A 24786-nucleotide genomic window follows, 5' to 3' on the forward strand; every position below is an offset into this window, starting at 1 on the left:
CAATAGGCTGGTTAAAAAGAAAAAATAAATAGTAATTGTAATACTACTGCAACACATCTATTGCCTCTGTTCTCCTTGTTTCTGTCTTACAGGTTGGGGAGGGAAAAATGAGTATTTGAGCACTGAGATACTTAATTCTGAAAGGCTCAAGAAGCAAGAAAGTCTTCCAGCAATTAATCTGAGCTGATTATGCTTTTGGAATCACTCTCGTGCACAAATGTCCTGTGCTTCACAAACTGAATTAAGCAAATGCCTGGCCACCAAATCCATTAGCACTACAAAAACTAAGCAAGGATGTGAGGTTTTTTTCTAACATCCTGAATGATGATTCTGGATTGAGGGGGATGAGGGGTACAAGGGGAATGAATCACAGAAAGTGGCACTGTTTCCCTGAAAAAGTACCTGCCATTGTCACTATCGGTGAGAGAACACTGGACTTCATCCTTGTGGACTGATTAATCAGAATATTTCTTATATTCCTAAGCCAAAACTGAATTAACCAAAGGACATTCAGGAAACTAATGATACTAATACAGAAGTCCCTCACCAGTAGAGACAAACCTAGGAGAAAATGTCACAAGGAAGCATCCAACTCTGTAAAGAGCCGTCACAGACCAGAAAGAAGACTGGTATTGTATCTTTGCCTGTAATAAACAATTAATATATACTGATGAATTTACCAAGATCATGTTTTTGAGGTCTCAAGACTAAATGCCCTCCAGAACTGGCACACTGATACAATACTACTGATACTACTTTACTCCAGAAACTATGACTTATTTCCAAATGCAGATTAATTCAGAAGGAGAAAACTATTTTAGTTTCAGATGTTTAACAGCCTTCTCTAATGGCCATGAATGAGTTTTTACTGAGTTAAAAAGAAATATAAGAGATCTTTCTAGGTATGATTTATCACATTTAAGATATATAGAATTTAAACTCAGAACATTCCTAACTGCAGAGGAATTGCAACTCAAGTTATTCTAAGCCATGGTTTAATGTAATATCCCTTCCTACCTCCAATAAACTGGAGTCTGCCCAAATCTGTGCCTTACAAGAGAGTAAAGCTGAACCTTGGCAAAGAGCTCCATACTATTCAAAGACCAAATAATCATGAAAGCAAAATACAAATACCAAAATACAGTAAGTCTCATTTGTTCTCCAATTTAGACTTGATAAATACTTAGGCACACACCATCTCCTTAGAGGATAAAGCATCAATTTTCTTATACATGGTATGGAGCTTTTTCAATCTTTCCTGTCTACAACTTAACATTCCAATTTATTTCAAGGTCTATACCTGGAAGTCTTGAAACTTCCATGTACTCTATAATCAGTTCTATCTGGAAAAAATGACCTTTTGACCAAGTTCAATCAATTTTTAGTTTATATATTCAAGCTTATGACACATAAAATACAGTACTATAAAAATCAACCAAAATACCAGAGACAGAAAAAAGTGCAAAGGTCCAACTACCACAACACAAATTTTCCTGCTTTTACAAATTCAAAGCAGGGGAAAGAAACCAGTGGGTTTTTTTTCCCTTTTTCATTAGATAAGAACTAACTTATTATATAATAAGAAGAGAGAGAAATACAAAGTGCCTCCTTCATAAAGGGGCCCCTGAATGAAGGTCACATGTATGTAAACATCTATTCTGAGGTCCAGAAGGCAAGGCTAATTTTGTAGCTTTTTATATCTACAGAAAAAGTTAATGCTCCATAGATGTCTATAATGTCCATAGAGTCTAACGAGCAGTTCAACTGTGTTCTGTCTGTCTGGACAATACTGAGATAAACACTGCAGAAACTACAGTGAATGCACTGAATTTTGATACATAGGTGAATTCAGAGAAGTAACAGAAAAGCTTATCTAGATAGCATTCTGATGAAAATAAGTGATAAGGGAAAGACAGTGGTTAGGAAAAAAATCCCTCTGATTCTTCGAAAGGACAGAAGAACAGAGCAGAATGACCATTCAGAAAGGAAGTGTCACCAAATTCCTTACATTATGTTAGCAAGTCATGTGAATTAAATTGCAAAGAAAACATTAGATTCAATGTTTTCTGAAGGAAGCATAGTAAGAAACCAGTCTATCCAAATCCAATTGTGACTGAGCTGGAAATAATCACACAGGAAGGAGAAAGGAAAAAAAAAAAAAAAAAAAAAGAAAAAAAAAAAAAAGAAGAAAAGTATTGTAATATCTAACAAATAGAACAGCATAATCTTGGAGGGGTAAAATTAAAAAGCCAACATACAAAATGAGATACAAAAAGCAAGTAATGAAAGGTAAGGTTAGATGTAGCAGGAAGTAAGAATTCACAGCTTTAAAAACAAAGAGAACTATAGACTGGATCAATATAAATTTCTGGAATTCAAGAAAAGGTAACAGAGCACTATTTCTAGGCAACTTGTAAGCAACACTGACTAAGGAACTTAGTCTGCATCTAGTAAAAATACATTCCAAACAATTCCGGTTAGGCATTTTTTTCTGTAACAGAGCTACAATTCCTACAGGATATGTGAAGTAAGAAAATCCATCATATAGAAACATATAACATGTGAAAGAGAGTCCATCTCTTACTTAAACAGGGAAACAGGTCCTTACTTTTTGTGTCTCAGCACCTCTGTGACAACAGTACCACACTTATGGAACCCTTGATCTGCACATCTGAGGGAAGCCTGGAAATAGCCAAAGCTTCCAATGGCCACATTTGAGAAGACAGATTTACAAGGACAGAAGTGCTTTAAGTGGAAACATTTATCATCCCTGTCCATATTTACAGGGCCCACAAAAATAAGCCTGTCTGGTGACAAGAGAAAAAGGTCAATTAATTTGCCTTCAAGATGCAGATCAGATACTCCTTTTCTACATCAAGCACCAAGTTTTACATTCAGCTTCTATAGCTAAACCAGTACTGAGTGCATAGCAATAACCAAAGTTTTACTACAAGTAAAGAAAAAATAGTATTTCTTGGTATTTTTATGAGTTTGGTGATTTCTAATAATTTTGCTAATGATAAAAATCATTGTAATTTTATTGCTGGCAAATGAGAAGCAGGAATAGTGAGCTGCATGATGAAGAGAACTGGAAAGCTGTACACAGCTGCTATTCAAAATAGGCTGTGGGTCATTATCCTTTGTGTGCTTTGGGAAAGACATCAGAAGTCCAGTACTATCCTATCTAAGCTCTTCTTCACTACAAAAAAGGTAATGTAGAATTAAGGTAATTCATAGAAGCTTTGTATTTGAAGAGATTGTTAGACAACCTCTAGGTATGATTTAGCTACAATTTGTCCTACTCTGGACAATGGAATTGCCTAATCTATTTAAAAATAGCTTTCTCTATTATTCTTCCTATAAGCAACAGTCACTCAATGACTTTACACTCAAATACTTGTAATAGGAGGAGAAGAGAAAAATCACAGAAAGCCCTCCAAGGACAAGCTTCAAAAGATGCTTTATAAGCAAAAGTGATAAAAGTCTGTTGTCTCCTGCCTCTCCTCCAGGGCCAGCTGGAACAAGTAAAAGAATACACTATCAAAGAATCATAAAGATGCACCTTAAAAGAAAGAACAAAAACAAAAAAACAACAGCCAAGAACAGTAGAAGGTAAATTCAGATAGCTCATTGCACACAACAGTTTCGGATGCACAAAACAAAAAATCCAAATATCCTCCAAAGAGCCCACCTAACATTGCTTGTTCCTTCCCACCCATTTACATGGGTTATAAACAACAAGAGGCATACACTGAAGTATTTTATAACCTAAATATAAAACCTTTTATATCACTTTCACAGATCACAAATATGAACCAAATCATGCCTGAGGGACAGCAGTCACAGTCACTGCTTAAGCACTGCTGGGAAAGAGCTTCAGCACAGTATGCCTGTTCAAAGAACAGTCAAATTATGTCCTTCCACAGTCATGTTATTAATTGACATTTAAACTTGCCAAATGAAAGATGTGGAATTGTTCCTCCTTAAGGAACAGCATTTAAGAAATCTAAATTGCCAACCCTTGGCAGGATGACTGCATGGGACATATGCCTGGGAGAGTACAAGATATACGTCAGATTCCCTCTGAGGTGCACAGATAGAGTTAACACAGATTGTGAAGATGAGCTGACTCGTCTGAACTGCACTGAACCTGCTTGGAGTACAATATGTAGATGGCTAAAGGAAAAAATCACTAACAACCATCTGCAACATGACAGGGATTTTTTTTTAAATACTGACGTACATGAAAACTTCTACTGAGTATAAGTAAAATAGGAACAAACCACTAAATATCCTGTTCTTACTTCCACTAATTATACATGTATAGCAAAGCAAAATGCTATTTCATTTAAAGTCATATAAACTGAAAGCTCAACTCAAGTTACACAGTCCCTCTGCAACATTTTAAGTGTTAGATTTAGGAAGGATTCCTTTGCTGAAAGCAAAGATGGGAGTAATTGGGATACACAGAAGTGAATAAAATTAAGACACAGCAATCAAAGTATTTTTACTTTATATATAATTGAAGTTTCTCCTATATCTAACACTGCATAAGGTATCTTGCATAATCAAAAGGTAAGCAGAAGTCCCTTACACTGCCTCTCTTTGCCAGAGAATCACCGTAGTCTGCTGGCAAAGTCCGCTTGCTGGACTTTTTCTGCTCATGTTCAACTGCATCTTCAATTATAGGCTCAAGCCTCATCTGGACAAACACCAAAGATGTGGATCAATTTCTTTTCATTATACAGTGAGGAAAGATCTAAAAACCTTTTAAAAACTTGTCTATTTAGAAAACTGCATAGAACTCACTGATGTTTAAATAGAAAAACCTAATGAGGCTCTGGCCATAAATTCAGTAATCTCTGAAAAAACAGAATTTGAAGCTCAAATTTGATAAATATACTTTAAGAGTTCCCACCCCTTTTTTTTTTTGCTTTTCAGCTGCAAGATTTTGAAATCTGTATCAAAAGTCTTGCTCAAGGGTTCAGTACAGTTAGTCAAACAGTGTTAAATCGAAAGTGTGTTTCAATACAGCATCTAATGAGTATCTAAATCCAAGTTTACAAAAAAAAATTCTTAAAATTGAATGTTGCTGCTTGCTGGACAAGTTTGTCAAATAAATGTTTATCTCTATGCAGAACTAATTCTCCCCAAACCCTTCCAAGACTGCAGCTAAGTAATGTATATGTATATTGTATATTCTCCTTAGTGAGCAGATGCAATTTTATTTTGTTACCTCTGTAAGAACTGTGGTGTCATATGAAGGTTGATACTTCTCTTTTTCATGTGCAGTTCGCTTTTCCATCTTTTCTCTGTCTGTTTTCTGTTTTCTGTCTGCTCCCTTGGGCTAAAAATGAACAGTTACATGAACATGAACACAAATGGAAAATGAATTTATAACTGAAATCTGATCTCAGACATGAACCATTACAAGCAGTAATATAATGACTTCCTGTATCTTTATAAGAACTTAGAGACTTAAGGATCTGTTTTCTAATGTTACCTTAAAAACTTTGATTTGACAACTGGCTGAATGCAGATGATCTGTATATTCTCCATTTTCAGTCTGTTTAAAAGTGTCAACCTGAATCCTAAAAGGAACTCCTTTCTCTCCTCCATGTTTACGAGGGGTAAATTCAGTGCTGATACAATGTACCTGAAAAAAAACAACGACCAAACAAAAAGGACCCTCAGAAGCATTTCAGGCATGAACTTTTGTATATGTTACCTACATAACATGATCAGTTTCTTGTAACAATATAGCAAAGCTATAAAAGGTCACTGACTGGAACAGTTTTTCATCTCATGCACCCTCATCTCAGAGTATTTTCAAACATGTCCAACTTCGTTAAAAAGTCCACAGACCTTTCAATCAGTGTGTAATTGCTTCAGCTGCTACATCAGAATGAACACTGTGTTTACAAGCTATAAAAACCCTTTAAAGGTATCTAATGAGAAAATCAGTGCAATAGAAGGAGCGGTGCTCCAAATTGCTTCTTTATGGAATTTTAAGCAAGCCTTTAGAATAACTGAACTATACTGGCATAATATCAGTTCCATTTTCAGTCTGTTATAATTTCTTCTAAGGAAACGCATAAACAAAACTATTCCTAATTTATCTCACAGTCCTTCAAAAAGACTACATTTTAGCAATTATGTAACTCTTACTAAGAAAAGCATCTTTTATTGTCCTAGATCAAAGTTAATTTACGAACAATATAGAATTCAACCTATTTTGACAGCCAGAGTAAGAAATGTTGCTACCTGAAACTTTACAGCTATACTTTTTAATAGTAAAATCAGACCTGAGACAGTAAGCAATGCAAATATGAACATTCCATCTAAATAATTTCCAAAGAAAGCAAGCTCAGTTGCCCTGAATATCAAATACACAAATAATACACAAGTAATACTACAATAATACTACAAAGAAGCCTACTGACATAGTAAGAAACATCTGAGTGATTTAAAACCCTTTTCTTGTAGGACAAACTTTTAATTTTGTATCCTTAACCAAGCTTCTGCTGAAAGTAATAGTAAGAGTTACTGAGAGAAATGTAAGTTAATCTTATACTTCATACAACTAAATATTTTAACTATGACAGCTTTCGTCAAAGGGCTTTTTGAAAGCTTTTTATTTAAATTTTTCTATAAACCAAATTAAATAGAAAAACCTTACAAAGGACTCCGACAGACCTATCAACCCACGTTTTTTCATCAAGATGGTATTTAATGGCCATCCCACAAATAATAAACCAAGAAGCTTTGTAGTTCAAGTATACTGCTGTTTGTGACCTGAAAGGCACCAAACAGAGACATCCAGTCAAATAAAGTTTCAAACCTGAATAAAAGCAGATGTACATTTTGTTGGATCCCATAAAAATTCAACTGCGTTGAGCTGGCTTGGATTTGTCTTGATATCAATGACACCAACAGACATTGGAATATCTATTAAAATAAGTAGCATATATTTCAGAACAATCATACAGCAAGTAAACATTATAAATAAATCATAATATAAGGTTACCATTAGCATACACCAGGTAGAATGGAAAAATGTGGGCTTTAGTGGCATGACCAGTTTCTTAGGACTAATACAAAGAATATTAGTAGACTCAATATACACAGTACTCAAGGTTTTGGCTGCTATTTCATTCTCCTCCCCTGCTGCCACCCCTGAGGTTATACCCCAAAAATGATCAAGTTATGCAAAGTACAGAAACCATGGGTTTTTTGTTTTTTTTCACAATCTAATAGAGAAAGTTACTTCTGTGTTCTAATCACTGCAACACTTAGCAATCAAAATTAGAAACATCATTAAATGTGTACGGCTGCAGAGTTGCTATCTTACTTGGAAGCAGTAAGAATGTTTTTATTGAAAACACACACTATGACAAAGCAGCATCCAGAAATCTGGTCTGTCCTTTTTCATCAGCCTCAACATAAATGTGATCAGTTTAAATTTGGAAATTGAATTCCATACAGTGGCAACAAACAGAAACAATTTATACCTAAGTCGAGCAGCCTGTCCCCAGGGCGGTTCCACTTCCAACCCTCTAGCTGCTGGTGCTCAGTGTACTGCAACCTTCTGTCATGGAATACAACTCTTATAATACTCTAACAAAGAAGAAAACAAGCCTGTGATGAGCCACAGTCACTACACGTTTAGAAACAGCCTAGAGATAAAGTACTAAGACATTCCAAAATAGCCACAGCGCCAATAAATACATATTTACAGCAAAAATTTGGCAAGCATCAGTATCCCAAAATATTCCAAAACACAGAAATAGAACTGAGCAGCCGGATATACCCAAAAATGTGGTAAAAATGCAAGGGAGAATTACATCTTACTGGATACTCTAAAAGTCACTATGAATTACATACAGTGAACTCAGCAGCACTGGCAGCACAGTATCAAACTATGTAGGCAACACCAAATTATTGTAGAAAGCAAACACCAAAGATTTAATTTATTGTGAAAAGGGGTGAATATTACTTGATCATTTTTCCACCGGGAGTTCTGTGAACTTCTGTAGGACATTTTAAGAAATAAAATAGGAAATTCCCTTCCTAGTACTTATAAGATATTTACAAAAAATCTATTATTTTACTTAACAGAATTAAAAAGTTCCAAACTTTCTTAACTACTCTAGATGAAATATTCATCCAGAACAACAACATGATTAACTTTATTCAGCTAGAGGCAATTATCTAATAATACCTATTCCTGTGGGCAGTTTTGGCACTGCTAAATGAATGCACTTATAAAGAAATTTGTTACACAGAGGCTGGAAAAATATTGTACACACTGACTGTTACCCAACAAATAGAATGTAGACAGATTTGCGTATTTTTTTTTCTATTATTCTAGTCTTTCTTGTATTAACAGCAGCTAAAAGTGTCCACAAAACCCAAGAACTTTTAAATGGAAGTGCCTCTTCAAGATGGATTGCACTTCCTTGAGTTTATTTCAAAGGTAATAGAAAGCAAATGTGTGTGCCTGTGTGCATGGACACAAACAAATGCATACACACAAATGCACCATTCCTTCTGCACCGCAAACTGGCATGTTTGGAACTTGGAAATCTGCAGCCACCTTCACCTCCATGAAATGATTTTTTTGGTAAAATACTGGGATTCCAATATTTCATTGTCCAAAATGGAAAATTCATTGATGCAGCATTACAATACCTTGCTATGGTAAAACTGACTTTTCTAAATTTTTAGAATTTGCTTTGTGCTATTGTACCTACCAAATGACTCATTACCCACATACAAAATTACAGAAGAGAGACAACCCTAAGGCTACATGGAAATACTACCTAAGGGGACAGAACAGTCCTCATGCTTATTACAGTAAGTTACCATGCCAGGTTGTAAAAAGTTTAATTACAGAACTCCCAAATCCCACTTTTATGCTCATGCTTAACTCCTCCTACAAGCGTCCTACAGACAAATAAGAACAAGGTATAGGACTATACAAGCAAGTCAAAGTTCACAAATTACATAGCCCAAAACTGGGAGGTAAAGATTCAGCCTCCCACAGGCACACTGTTGTGATGAATTTATCAGCACCACTCAGAGTGACTTTAATTGAAGTTTTTTCCTTCTGTCCTAATACCTGAATAAGATTTTGTTGATCAATAATCATCAGGAGCTTAGAAGTAAAATTCAAACCCCCCCCCCATCAGTTTTTTTAATCATCTGTACTCCAAATTGGCTTAATTTTTCAGTTTGTCTCATTTTCACACTTCATACAATATCTTAGATCCACAGTACATTCTACTAACATTGAAGCACAAGGAGACATATCTGGAACTGAGGAAAAGTGGCTCAGCTGTAGAATAAACTGCTCAACAAGCAACAAAATTAGAGATCCATTTTCCTATGGATGTATCTCCAATATCCCACTGCTGCAAAACCCACAGGTTGTCTCCATGTAACACTGTTTCTGTGTTCACTTTTTAAACATACTGAACAACACTTCCACTATATAAATGATCCTCTTCCTCCCACCTCTCCTAATCACTTGAAATAGACAATGTGATGGCTCAGAAGACACTGGATACAAAACCTACAGACAACTATCTTGAGCTTTGCATAAATACTTAGGTGTTCAGTGTGCACAAGTGAGCCTTGGGTACTTATATCCATACATTTTTATTTGTAAATGTCACTGGTCTACATATTCTGACCAATACCCAGTCACAGAAGGAAAAAAAACAAAACAAAACAAAACCATAAAATATACAGTCTCTGGTTTGTTAGTAACACTATCTCATGAACTTAAATTCACCTTCACCAGTTTTCCATTGATCTCTGGTATGTCTCCAGCTTTCCGATTATCTAGCATCCGGATCTCATAGGACTGACCTTTAAAGAGAAAAAAACTGCATGGGTAAAAGAGTAAGAGCACAAGGTTATTTTGTGTTTAATGCATTTAGATTAGCTTTTGGTGCACAGTACACGAGAATACTAGTACCTGAAACCTGCATTTGAGAGATACAGATAGCAATATGCACTTCACAGCATGCAAATTAACAAAACAGTGACAGTTTTTAGTCCCCTTAAAAGCAAAGATATTTTCAAAATTTAATTATTTCATTTTGTGTCAAGTGTAAGAACTTGTTTCTCTATATTTTCTGAAAAAAAACCCCAAAAAAAAACCAAACCCAAACATTTCAAGGCTGGATTCCTTTATTTTTTGAAACTGCTGAATGGCAACGTACTGAGAACCATTACTTGGTCTTCCAAAACAAACTCTTGCACAGTTTTCATACTTTTTCCAAAACATAAATATTATTCCCTCATGTTTAATTTTGTCCATACACCTGTAGCCTTTGTATGATTTTTATGCTTTGTATGATTTCAGAAAGAGACCTTTAAAAGAGACAGTTACTGTTTCTATCAACAATATGAGCAAACTTATCTTTCCAGTGAATATGATAAACTGTTGTGCATCAAAAGAAGCAAAGCTTGCAGCAATTTATTTAATTACAAGGACTTTTTTCCTTCCAGAGTGAGTAGCACATATTCATTTGCAAAATCACATTTCCCTAACTAAAACATAGGACAAAATAAATTTCAACATCTTCACTAAGATGAAATGTAGTAAAATCATCACCTGCACTTCCCTGCAGGCTACCTTTATGATCCAGTGTATAACACATTTAAAACATTCCAACTTGCCCTACAAGGCAATAACCCTTGTGAACGAGCAAATGATTTCTTCATCTCCTTTCACTTTTCACAGGCTGATGTTACTTCCAACTATGGACCATTTCAGGGGGATGTTTTTGCTCAAACACAATAAGCATATTTATGTATATATTCTACACATGTAGAGGCTTTCTTTACCCAACCAGCATGTGAACATTGATATAGTCACTGCTGACATAAATCCATGTGAAATAGATGCTCACCTAGTGCAGCTGAGTATATAAAATATAAAATATATAATTAATATATAATTTTTCCTCCTATACTTAACAGGAGGAAACTTCTCCTGTTAGTGTGATTTGTTCAATTAGCAACGTTAATAAACTTTCTAAAGTATTTCTCTGTTCTCCATCAACTTTTTTTTTTGAGGGGTAGGGAAGTGTGTGAAGAAAAAAATTTGGATTGTTTCTTCAAGAAGTATGGCTAACCTTTCATAGGTACAATATAGTATTAAGACAGTAGATTTGATAAAGGTGAAAATCAAAGAATACAAGACTTGAAAATATAAAAACAGCTCTGGAAATTTTCAAGACAGAGGAACAGATACATTCTATTCTGGAGTTCGGGACACGTAACTGCCGTGAAAGTGTGAAAAGCACTGATTTTTGTCTCTACGTGAGACCTATATCCACTACTTTCTCTACTCTTTCTTGGAGAATCAGAGGAGGAAGGCAACACATGCTATGAATAGTATCTGCCCCCTGCTTCACACTGAATCTGTGATAGCTTCATTCACAAAATTCCCAGGATGTTCAAGTTTAAAAGGGACTTCTGGAGGTCATCTTGGGCAAATTCCCCTGCTCAAGGCAAAGTGTCATACAGACAATTGCCCGGCACTAAGCCTAGCTGGTTCTAAGTATCTCAAAGGATGCTCATCCAGACCATACTTCATAAGCTTCTCTGTAAAGATCTCAGGGGAGAAACCAGCAAAAGCCTTATTGAAGGAAATCACTTGTAAACAATACCTACTATCCTCTCCCTGTCTACCAAACCACCTAGCTCACCACAGATGTTTATCAAGCTGGTCAAGCATGATACCCCCTCCAGAAATCTAACTATTCCTGATGATGATCTTACCCTTATTGCACCAGTAAATAGTTACCAGGAAACACTGCTCCATCACCTTCCCAGGAAGTCCGTAGTTCCCCGAGTCCTCCTTTTTGAGGATCAGAGCAACATTAGCTTTCATGTAGTCTCTAGCACCTCTCCTAGCCATTGAGATCATTCAAAGCCTATCAAGGGTGGCCTCACAGTGACACAGGCCACTGCCCTTAGCACCTGTGTGAGCATCCCATCAGGACCGGTAGATTCAGTCTGCTTAAGTATTCCCTGCCTTCCACTAAGGGTACATATTCCTCACTTCAGACTTTCCCCTCATCTCTAATGCCTGGGATTCCTAAGGAACAGTGATACCAGAAAAGACTGAGCCCAAGAAAGCATTCAGTACTTCAGCCTTTTCCAGTCCCACGTCGTCATGGCCAATGTCCTGCTCAGCAGAGGGCCCACTTTCAATTATCTTCCTCTTGCTATTTATGTACTTATACAAGACCATCTTGCTTTTGACATTCCTCACCAGATTCAGTTTCAGCTGTGCTTTGGGCTTTTCTGATTGCATCCCTGCAGGCTTGGACAGTATCTCTGTACTCCTCTCAGATTACCTGTCCCTGCTTCCACGTTCTGTATGCCTAACTTTTGTATTTGAGTTCTCTTGCTTACCCACGCAAGCCTCCTGCCATTTTTGCCTGACTTCCTGTTCAATGGGATTCACTGCACTTGAGTTTGGAGGAGCTGATCCTGGAATGCCAACCAGCTATCTTGAGCCCTTCTTCCCTCCAGGGCTTTATCCCATGGGACTTTACGCTCCTGGAGTTCAAAGATGTGATCTTTGTCTTCTGCCTTGTTCTTCCTCTGAGGATCATGAAGTCCACCAACTTGAGCGGAGACAAGCCTGACTGACCTTGATACTGGCAACCCCAATGAGCCCTTCCTTGTTTCATGAGGTACAGCAGAGCTAACCTTTATCACTTGGGCTAGGAAGCTGTCAATTGCAATTTCCAGTTACCTTCTGGGTTGCTTGTGCCCTGCTGCACTGTCTCTGCAGGTCCTTCTTGAGGTCCTTCTACAATGACCATGGCCTGTGAATGTGAGGATACTTCCAGCTCTCCAAAAAACATCTCATCTAGTTCTTCCTGGTCAGGTGGCCTACAGCACATGCCCACTACAATGTCATCCATATGACATAATCCATCCATAATTCTTACCCATAAACTCTCAATTGGAACATCACCTATCCCTAAGCAGAATCCCAAAGATTCCAGCTTTTCTTCGACATAATGCTTAACTGCCCCACCCTTATGTTCTTGCCCTGCCTTTCCTTAACAGCTAATATTCCCAAGCTACAGCATGGCACTTTGCAAGCCATCCCATCATGTCTCCACGATCTCAAGATCACACAGATGTCTTAATTCCTCATCTTTACTTCCTATGCTACTTGCACTACTGATGTGTGTGCACTTCAGAGGCACCTCAACATGCTGACTTACCACAAAGGCCTTCGGTGTTTGTTTGGAATGATGGTCTACAGGCACTTACTTGCTCACATCCAAATGCTGGAGATGACTTTGTTTAAGCCTTCTCTTGTTGATGCTGTGCTCCCTTTCATGCTCTTTGCTTATCAACCATGGCCATCACTCCCCCACAGTGCTGCTGTACTGTTCCTACTTCAAAGCCCTCTTTACCAGGTCAGCCACAAGCCAGCAAAGGTACCTTCACTGCCTTTTCCAAGCTGGATCCCATCTCTCCCAAGCAGTTCTTTGCATTCACAGAACTCCAAGATTTGTGGCACCGTTTAAACCAACCTAAAAAATATTTCCCTTTTAAAAGCAATTATCTTTCATAGCACTTCTGCTATTCCATATACAACTAGCTGAATAGCAGCCAACTCAAAAGACTGTCCCACAACTCCCATATGTGCTTTCAATGGACCCATTTTAACAGATTTCACAATAAGAACCCTGTAAACCCCTGAATAACCAACTACCATCACTCCAAGATCTGAACTTCTAGAATCAGCTTCAGCTGAACATCTAATCACGTTAAATATTCCATTAGCACACACAGTATCTCAAGCTGCAAGGCAAACACAGGAATTGAGTACAACACCCTGCCCCTCACAGGACTACCAAACCTCAATCACATGACTAAGAACATCAGCCAGATGCTCCCTGAACTCTGGGTGACGCTCTTAGCGATACTAATTAAAATACTTACTGACAGAGGGTAAAGTCATGGCTTGTTTAAGTATTGCCTTAGGGAATGTCACCATAGCTTAATAGACAAATGCACCCACTGCTTCTGATATTCCCAAGCCAGGAAACTAAAACAACAGCTGACAAAAAAGAGGGTACTTCCTCTTGAAAATTATTCAAGGCAAGACACTGCATGAAAATGGGGCCAAACCTGAAACCAGTTATCTGAATAACCAGGATGTAAATAACTGTTTTGCTAGAGGACTCAATCTAATTCTTACACAAATGTACCTACAACAGAGTGTTGCAGACCAATCCTAACTTTAAGTTGCTTTCAGTATGAAAGAAACCACATCTCACAACTTATTTTTTATGTATCACAGAATCTGCTGAGTTGGAAGTGACTCAAAAGGATCACTAAGTCCAACTCCTTGCCCTACACACAACACCCCAAGAGTCGCACCATGTGCCTGCGAGCATTGTCCAAACGCTTTTTGAACTCTGTCAGGCTTGTGCTATGACCACTTCCTTGGAGACCCTGTTCCAGTGCCCAACCACCCTCTGAGTACACTCATATACACACACTAATAACTAGAAGAGAAATTCTAATGAAAACGCCTTAACTAAGGCAGTAAATGTACTGTCTTTCTGTCTGAAGCACTAGCACAGAAAGGAGACTGGCAAACGTTTTTTCTTCCCATATTAAGGAAAGGGTATACCAATGCCCTCATTTTTCAACATCAAGAAAACTTGACAGGACACTGAGAATCACCAAAACATCTTTTAATATAAAAATTTCATTGGCAAAGAAATTTTCAACGACAGATGAAACATTTACACTTATTTTAGATACTGTCACTTTAATGGTAAGCTCTTCTCAGAAACAAGACAGCCAGCACTTTCCTCCTTCAGCCTGCTGTCTTGTACTCTTGTCTTTAAATTATAGCACAATCTATTGAGATTTTGAGTCAAAATCCACAAGGAAAAGAGAGCTGAACTAGATACAGGATTGATGATTCTAGAGCATTAGAGCCAGAAGAGGAGTATGAAGAGGTGGGAAGGTATGAAGCCATTGATATGGTCCAAAAGAAATGATAAATGGTTTTGATTTCAAAATACTAGTTGATTAAACTTAGGACACCTAATATAATGTAATTCTCAGAGGTAAGGAAGGTTTTATCATATGGCAATGACTACATTCAGATTATTTTACCCAACGGTCAGTGCTCTCTCTAAAAAAAAAAAAAAATCAGTTTTCATGCAAATTAAAACCCGGGAAAAAAAGGGGGAAAAAAACCTCAGCCTAATTCACATGAAGTATTTATCTAGTTAATTTCTAAAAATGTATAGAAACTCCAAAGGTAACAGCATTTCTGATTGTATTCAAACATAATACAATTCTGGACAGACATGTCTGGCTAATTTGAGAGCAATTACAATGGTCTCTTTTGTGCAACACCTCAGGGACTGACATTTTAACATTTATTATGACATTTGAGGGCTGTCTGTGTGTACCTCATGCAAATATCCAATTAACTTGAGCTTATTAATCAAATTTAAACAGAAATGCCAAATTAGTCCAAATTTTTCAGCTATGAGTACCTTAAATTTGTCGCCTAAAAGCACTATTGGCTTAATTTTATGGGGCAATGAAGAAGGGCAACACACAACAGGAAAAGAAACAAACAAAACCAAACCAACAAAAGAAGACCCCACCCTCACCAGAATCCAAAGGGAAAGCAACACCATACTGTAGCTGAGTGCCTACAAGATGGACAAAAAAAGACTACTAGTAAGGCATCCTTACAACCTCAATGTCCACAACCTCATTTCTGACATGCGCAAATTTTGGATATACACACATGTATCAAAACATGAAATACCATTCCAGCTTCAGACTTGCACCACAAGCTGAATTCACATACGTATGTATACCAACCTTGATTCAAGTATGTGAGAGTTTCATCATATAATTTTACTGCTGGAGATGTTGCAGCACACATAACATACTGGAAAGGTGGATGTTTGGTCTCATTTTCTTGTGGAAGGCTGGAATCTTCCTGTTTGAAAATAGGCAGCGCCAAAACATCACTGAAAAGAAAAAAAACAGATAACTTTGAGACTGTTGGCTCTTTAAAGAAAAAAAGTTATTTGCGACTTTAAAAAACCCACGGTGAAATACATAAAGAATTTTATTACTCATTTTATTAGTAAAATCTACATGAGCAGTATCCAAAACATCTTCCACCAGAACTTTAGGCTAGGATAAACAATACCAAGGGACTTAAGCAGATAAGCAGCTGAGCTGATCCTCTGAAAATTTAATCTTTTTTCCTGTCTCCACATAAAAAATTCAGTTCTCGCAACTTTTCACCTGTCAACACAGCCAAGCTTGCCTAATAAACACGCAAATGAAAGTAAGGCTTTTATTTTCTTCTTTGAAATAATGTATTTCCCAAAGTAAGTTACCTACACTATGAAAGTATCTCTCTCCTCATTTAGTACCATTATATTTAACCTATTCATTCTGTTGATATTGTCAATCTTTTCTTAGGCTTTAGCATGCTGATAAGCTCAAAAATGATTAGGCAGCAGAATCACAAAACATAAGGTATAAAAAGTTTATGCCAATATTCACTCATCTAAGATTCACAACCACCAGAAAAACTTTGCAAGTGTTACGTTTCTAGAGAATAAAGAGCAATCCATATTGTCCACAAGCTGTGGTAAGAGACAGCTTCACCACAACCAGCAAACATATCTTCTGCTTTCTACAGAAATTAGTAATCTGTATTAGTAATAGTCTTCCTTCTATACAGAAATCCTTCATAAATTAAACTTCTAAGAGTTTTTCTTGCACTGGATTTATGTTCTTGATGAAATCATCTGCATATCCATACAACTTCCTTTAAAAATGTTTCTAAAGTGAATTAACATCTCACACCATCTCACCTATTTAGCATTAACCAAAACGTATCTTGTTTGTATCTCTTGCACTGATCACACAGATTTAATATATTTTGTAAAACAATTATAAATGCATGCATTGCACTACTATTTGTATGTTGCACCCTAAAATTTCTGAAGTAAAACTGGTTTTTTTACTGTTCCTCATTTCTGCAAGAGTCTGCTTTATTAAAGAGAACTAATTCCTCTTGAATTCCAGCTCATATCTGAAGAATCAAAAAATGTATCATAATAAATTAAAAAAATGAAATTCCAGCCATTATTTTTGTGTCACATAGGATTAGAATGTAAGACTTGGTCTGCTTAAATCTTAGATATGCAGACTGCAGGTGGGGCACCTCAACTTTTTTTCAGAGCAAGTGCCACATTCCGTTAGGGATGTCACTCCCCAGACTGCCTGGAAGACACTATATGGAATAAGAAAATATTTATGAAGGGTGAAAAAGTCTAATAAATTAGTCTATACCTTGTAGAGACCGAACAGCTAAAAAAAGACAGGTAGAATTTTAAAAAGAGACCAAAAAAGACACCCATGCAGGTTCCTTTTCCTTAGGAAGAAGCCACAGGAGATGCTACAAACACTGAGGTAAACAGGACAAGGCAGGATACTGTTAAAAAAAGCATTACAAGCCTACTGAACCGTGTCCTAACTACTTTTGATACCATCTCCCCAAACTGGAGCCCAGAGGAGACTTTTAGGTTACAAAGAAAGATGAGAAATAATCACTTAGGAAAAGCGGACACCCTTGAAAGAGTTTACTTATACAGAGACAAGGATCCATGAGTAGGACAGCAAAATCCATAGATGGGTGACTGCTCCTTGAGGATGACTCAGAAGAAACAAGGAGCTGCTTCAAGCCCTAATGTCATCTGGAGGGCAGCAAGAGCAGCCTAACACAAGAGGGAGTGCTGTGATAAGCAGAGGGAAGTATGGTCCCAATACAGGACTGCTATACTAGGAACCCATGCTCACCCCATACTTCAGAACCCAAAACACAAATGCTTTTATGAGGAGGAACTTCAAAATGGCAAAAACATGAAAACAATGGCAATGTTTAAAATACACGCATGTCAAAGTGCAACAACCAAGGCATGAGAAGTATCTCACCAAATAAATTACCTGTAATTCTTGACTAAGTTCTGCAGCACTTGCCTTCACATAGCACACAAGATTAAAGAGAAGTCTTTTGTGTACTTATGAAAAATATCTTTAAAGACTTCATCTTCTACTCACAATCTGAAGTTAAAAATGTAGCTGGTCTGGCTTAAGAAAGCATGTTGTGGTTAATGAATTATTAAGAGACACGGCACTGGAAGCCTACAAGCACACCAATTTAGGCAGCTTTAAACCAGCTTTTGCTAATACTTACAAGGCATAATGACTAACTGCCACTGCAGAAGGAAAAATAAAGACATCCAACTCTACAATCCCTACAATTTAGCTGTAAAGAGAGCATAACATTCATTTTTAAATGTCACCATTCCACAAAGTACTCCAGAAGACAGCACATGGCAAATTTTTCTTATAAAACTCTTCTGGATACTAGTACATTCCAAAGGAAAAGACAAGCCAATGCAATGTAAACGCCTTCCTAGAGCATGTTTAAATAAATACCATTAAATAAAATTTTGATTCATTCACTTGCAAAGAATGAAGTATCAGTGATTTTTTTGCAGTTCAACATACACTCTTTCCCCATCTAAAAACAAATTAAAGCTGCAATAAAAACAGTCAATAAAGTATGAGTAAAGTATTTCAAATGATGACCTGAAGTATCAGTTTAAATAGGGACTAGCTAAATTTCACAGCGACGCTCATTTTCTACAAAATAAAATTCACTGCAGCACAGCTGAAGAAAAGATGCAAAGATTCATAATGGGAAACAGATCGAGAAACAGAAACTTAGTATTTTTAATAGTGCCCTTTTGATGGCTTAGGTTTTAGCTTTTATATTTTTCAGAATCTCTGCCACTTAGTGTGCAACTCTGAAACTTCATATTAAGTGTTAGTAAGTTCTCTTCACAGGGTACATAGACAAAACAATCCATTTCTAGATAGAGAATCAAGGACAACCGGTGCCCAAAAAGCACAAACAATGGCGAGGGAAAGGGGGCAACCCAGGAGTTGTTACTTCATAGCCTGGGGCTGTGGCTGGATAATTGACCCCAATATGTGGAGGAACCAAAACTTAGAAAAGTGTAAGAACTCGTGACCAGGATCCATCTTGGATTTGATTTGGGTGTAGCCCCAGCTGGGCTCTTGCACTGCCCAAAGTGTATCCTTTCAATAAATACCTATTTTAACTTCTTTGCTCTGTGTAGTCTCTGTTCCAAGTCAGCTTTTCCAGGCATCACTTTACTTAAGCTAAAGATGATAAACTGCAGATAATATATGCTATTGTGTCAATCACATTTCCAGAAAGTGTAGAGACGTTGAATCAGTCTTTTTATCACTCCTAATCTCATATTGATTGTATTTTAATACTCAACAAAACAGAAAACAAACAAAAACCAAAGAAATCCCACAAAAACCAAATACAAAATACCACAATACAGAGAACAGATCAGCCTTGTCAGTTCCAATCGTCTTCCCCTCAGACCTCCACTACAATTTCTGCAGTTATAATTAGCCAATGTCTCAGGAGGACAAATCATCTGTCCACAGTCAATCTCTCGCAGCCTCCATGCTTATGTATACTTATGTAGGCATCCTTTAGTAATTTTTCTACTCACCTTATATTTTCTAGGCCTGCACAGATTAGAGACAGGGACTTGAAGTGGCAGCTTTGCTTAAGTTATTTCACACAGCAAAGATATTTCACAGCAAAGTTATTTCACACAGTTCTCTTACCTGAAGTGCCCACTGGCAGAGCAGCCCACAGGGAGGAAAAGCCAACTGTTCCAAAATGGCTACTGTTGAAATTATTTCAGACTACAGGAGAACAGAGAGCTTGAAGAGACTGATCATGTTTCTTTTTTGCCATTGTTAACTTTTGATCTTGTCAAGTAAAGACTCTTTTACTTCACTTGTCTCCTTTAAGTGAACTTTAGAAGTACAAGCAAGCTGATGTATGGGCAAGTAGTAACGTTGGGAAATACAAGTAGCATCTTTTGTTATATTTTTTAATATCATTTGAGAGGGGTTTACTCACCTGATGGAAGGAACTCAGGAATCAAGTTTTTGAAACTATTAGCTCTAGTATGAAAAGTCTTATCTCAGTTCCTCAGCATGCTATCTAAAGCATTCAAATGAAAGGCATTCTTCCTACAGGGAGGAGGAAAATTTACCCAGAAAAAAACTCAGTCTTCATTACACTCCAAACTCAGGCAGTATATCTATCCTCCAACACAAGTCTTAGCTACTTATGCTACAGAGGTGCATACGTGAAACATCATCATACAAAAGCAGGAAGGCTTAGAAGAGGAAGCAAGGTGAATGTTACCACTTGAACTAAAGCATTCAGTGGGATTTATCGCACGTGAGAAGCTGTTTTGTCATGTAGCCTACATGAGCATAGTACAAAAAGACCGAAAGAAAGTAATTTATCCCCCCACGCTTGTGAAATGTGTTTACAAGCCTTCAAAATCACTTTCCTTAAAAATTTAAAACCTTGTTTCCACATTTTATCCCAAGTGTTTAGAAAAACCCCCATCACACACAAACAAAAACCCCTCCCTAATAATAATAGTAGGGTCAAAAAATAAATTAAGAACTTCCTGTCCTGACTAGAACAGGAATTACTATGTCAACAAAATTCAAACTGATGTTCCATCAATCATCTGCCTTATCTATATTCTGGATTGTATACTTTTGGGTGTGAGTACTAAAGCATCCCAAGAACACACAGAGCTTTTGAAATTTTAAAGCATGATTTTTACGAGGACAAATAACTTTAAGAAAAATTTTTCTCAAGCAGTATTTGAATTAAGAGTTATGATCTCAAGGCCAAGCTCCAAACTGTTCAGAGGTGTGAGCAAGCCATAGGAAAATGTAATGCAATAGGAGACCTGGTACTTCCTTAACACTTTCACTATGTTAACAAAAGCAAGTTTGATGAGGGGACAAGACCCCTGGAACTAATTTCTAGGAAACAACCTTCTCAGCAGCAGCTGTCCAAGAAGTCCAACACAAATGAGAAACAGGTGCAAATGTAATGCTGTTCCTGGGAATCCCACAGACCATCACACAGAAACTCAGATGGAGAAGGGCTTCAATCTACAGGGAGTCTGGCACAAAATACAAGAAAACCACCAATCAAAGAAAGAAGAAAATGCCAACACCAAAACCTGTGTACTTCCTACCAACGAAAAGATGTAAGAATGTTCACCATGAGAAATACATTCTCTGACACAGGGAGGTCAGGCAGCTTCTCTAACTTACAGCGGCTCCAGTACAGATAGCTCCTACACAGAAGAATGCCTGAAGAGCAAATGAAGGCAGACTGGCTGCCCTGCTGTCAATTTGATATGTCCATCCAACATGACAGGTGAGAAGGTAACAAGAGAGGACAGTTCAGCACTCTGAAGTCTTTTCCTTAAAAATTAAACTGGCCCCTGACTTTTTCTAATGTATTCTCACATTCAACTTGGAAGGAAACAACAGCAAAAAAACCCAAACCCAAGCCAATATCAACGATCTAGAACACGAGGTTTATCTTTCAACATGTTTCATCTGTGGTACCCAAGTAAGGAGGCTTAGGTTTATGGAGTCACTTTTTCTTCAAATGCCTATTTCCTGACAGGTATTTACATATTTGTCTGCCTGCACAAAGAATCAAGCTCCAATTCTAATCAGTAACAGACATTTTATTTTAGAGTCTATATGTGAGTGAAAATTTTTTTTTTTTTACAGTGCAATGCATACAGAAATAAAACAGACCACTAAAATAGAAGCTTTATATTGTATTCTGCAGAAAACTTTGTACATCTAAAAAAGAAAAAAATCAGGATACAGTCAGTAAGCATTATTTTTTCAAAAATAAAAAAAATCAGCAGTAGAGTCTCAAAAAAGTGGGAGACATTAGGGGAAGCATAAACAGCAATTTTGTCTGTCATAATGTAACAGCAGCCAAAAACAGGGCCTGAATGAGATAACTCTTTTTTGATTTTGCACAGCAACTACGAAGTTAAAGCAGTAACCCAATCATGTTTATCAGAGCCAAAAAAAGGTGTGAGGGACCAGCTGTTAGAAGAGAACACTCTGCCTTTCCTCCTGAAAAAAGAGCTTTACCTTGTAAGACAATGTTTCCCCAACTCCTGACTGACCATCTCAGGGTTACTTCAGCCTGAACTGTGCTCAAGAGGTGGTGCACAAAGTCCCCTCAACAGACAAGGCTCTCCACAGCACAGTAAGGAAATAAAACTGAAGACTACATATGGCTTTCTTTTTTTTCAACCAAAGCAGCAGACAGCTGTATTCTCCAAAGACACTTATGTGTTTGGGAGAAGCAGCAGAGTCAAACTGGCTTGATTCTCCAAAAATGGAGGATTGTCTGGATGTATTTTCATACAGTCTTTTGTAGAGACTTTTCCATTTCAGAACCAAAAGTAATTTTTTTAATCTAGTTTGATGAACTTCGTGTTTTAACCTACAAATATATACCAAAACAGCTACTCCTGAAATAATTATTAAGTTCCCCATGACAGGCTTGAATTTTAGCACTACAAACACCATTGGAACTGCAAGCATTTAAATAAATCCATATACTAAGCTTTCAAATTACACATAAAAATTTGTCATTAAGGTACTTGTCTATTAATGCTCAATTAACCAAATTCATATTGATTCAATAATCAAATAATTCATTGATGAAAAATTAAATTCTGCTAGAAAGATGGCAGGCAGTTCTTTGAAACTTGTCTTTTCAATTAAATAGCCTCTATTTTTTTGCAGTTCATAGCAACCATCAGTGGTCCTCCAAAGTACACAACTACTGTGGTGTTAAAATGGATATTATGAGGGATTCATAAGAAAACATTATGGGTGCCATTATCAACTGAAATTAACATTAACTCCCTTAAATATTAACTCAAAACTCACTACCATTGAAAAATACAATGTTTTTATATGGGTTTTGGTATAGGTGTTATTTGACACATCTGACAACTGTTATTATAAACGGAATTTAATTTTGTGATTATAGGCAGTTTCTTATTGCATGAGAAGGTGCTAGAACAGCAACCAGAAAAAATGTGTTTCAAGACTTTATAAAGAAATTTTGGAAACTATTTAAAAACATGTGAATGGTTAAAACCATGTGAATTTAGGAGTCACTTAGCTGCCTTCTAACAAAAATCCTACAATGGATTAATGATCAATGAACATGTGCAGCTTTCTCAGGAAGAATAAACACAGGAGTAATGCCATATATTCTACCTAAAGGCACTGACTTCTCATCAACTCTAGGAAGCATCAACTCCTTTATATGTAACCCCAACAGTTAAAAGAATTATATGTAGACCTTCCTAACAAAATCCAGAGGGCATACACCTTGAGGAACTCTCCTCTAGGCAGTACTTAATTTTCTTCTTTTTTTTTTTTGTAAGAATGTGACAGGTAATTAAGTTCTACTGGCACACTGAACAGTGACAGAGCAGTATCTCTCCTGTTCATGCTTTGCCACTTCCCCTCTCAGATCACTTAACAGGCCATAATTTCTCTAAAGTAGAAATCTAACTAATACACGTTGAGAGAATCACTCTGAATCCAGCAAATACTAATGGCAATTAGGTGATCCCTTTAACTATGGGGTCCATGATTAAAGTTACAAATACTACTAGTACTATTGTGTATGTTTTCCAAAAATACTCTGCAGATGAAGTGTGTAACAAGATTCAAGACTAATGTATAGCTTACACAACATTACTTTTTAAGTGCTGTTTTTAATGGCTACAACTCTTTCTGTGGCAATTCAGAATGTCCTAATAGGCAAGTATATGTAACAAAAAGCCACTTAAGATTGCTGCCCACCATAACAGGATGATATGACCAGAAAAAACAATCCATCCAACAACAGTAAGGATGATAATTCTTACTGTTCCTAGAAACTGAAGTGTGTGCATTACTGGGATGACAAATAAAGTTATGAAAACACAGGAAAATATGAAAAAACCTAACAGACAAAATGCAGAATTTTTAATCACAAGAGATCTTAGAAAGAACTGTAGCAAAATAGAGAAGAGCAGCTCTTGAACATGAGCACATGTTCAATTTTCCATTTGTGTCTGCAGTTAGAACCTATCCAGGCAACAACCTGCCCACAAAAACTGGCATACCACCTCATGGGATGAATGTTTGAAGGTTTGCTAAGACAGAAATGGGACAAATCCAGACAAGCTGAATATAAAATCAGGAGTATTCTCATCAAGAGAGATAAATCACCTTGTTCTCTTGACTGGCAAATTCTCAATGTTATTTTTAATTACAAAACAACAAACCAATCAACCAAAACACAACCCAAATCCCACATAGAACAAAACCCCTATCAAACAGATGTCCCACCATAAACTCACCTGAACTCCCAATACTAAACGTCCAATCAGAAAAGTCCTCATTTCTATCCAGCAGAAGCCCTTTATCATAACTTTCAGCTAAGACACTGCACTTCCAAACATTTTACCTGAGACGTACTGCCTTGAAGAACACATAATAGATGAAGCCTTTGGTCACCCGAAAGTTTCAGTTTCCCCTGAGAGAGAAGGTGCTAGGTCATCAAGACTATCAAACGCAACTGTTTTGCTTCTCCGGACTTAAAAAACTGATAAACCCAGTCGAAAACCTTGGACTTAAAATGTCTGTCTTTGTCTCCAAAAGTTTCGCTTTTTCACACTAAGTCGTCACTCAGGAATCCAC

General features: G+C 37.0%; 1 protein-coding gene across 4 annotated transcripts in view; it reads right to left on the reverse strand.

The window, feature by feature from the left end:
• UBP1 (upstream binding protein 1) overlaps positions 1 to 24786 on the reverse strand; it is a 36030-nt gene that overhangs the window by 9835 nt on the left and 1409 nt on the right. For 2 of the 4 annotated variants that reach the window (XM_056485323.1, XM_056485322.1), the window contains exons 2-8: positions 15907 to 16058; positions 9797 to 9873; positions 7512 to 7617; positions 6842 to 6948; positions 5504 to 5656; positions 5237 to 5347; positions 4595 to 4702 (exon numbers count right to left, since the gene is read on the reverse strand). In XM_056485323.1, coding sequence (XP_056341298.1) covers positions 4595 to 4702; positions 5237 to 5347; positions 5504 to 5656; positions 6842 to 6948; positions 7512 to 7617; positions 9797 to 9873; positions 15907 to 16058 — 814 coding nt within the window. The remainder of the gene's footprint in view (positions 1 to 4594; positions 4703 to 5236; positions 5348 to 5503; positions 5657 to 6841; positions 6949 to 7511; positions 7618 to 9796; positions 9874 to 15906; positions 16059 to 24786) is intronic. The other 2 variants (XM_056485326.1, XM_056485325.1) reach the window with 1 other exon arrangement.

Source organism: Oenanthe melanoleuca, chromosome 2 (assembly GCF_029582105.1).
Source record: "Oenanthe melanoleuca isolate GR-GAL-2019-014 chromosome 2, OMel1.0, whole genome shotgun sequence".
In the NCBI taxonomy this organism is placed as follows: domain Eukaryota; kingdom Metazoa; phylum Chordata; class Aves; order Passeriformes; family Muscicapidae; genus Oenanthe; species Oenanthe melanoleuca.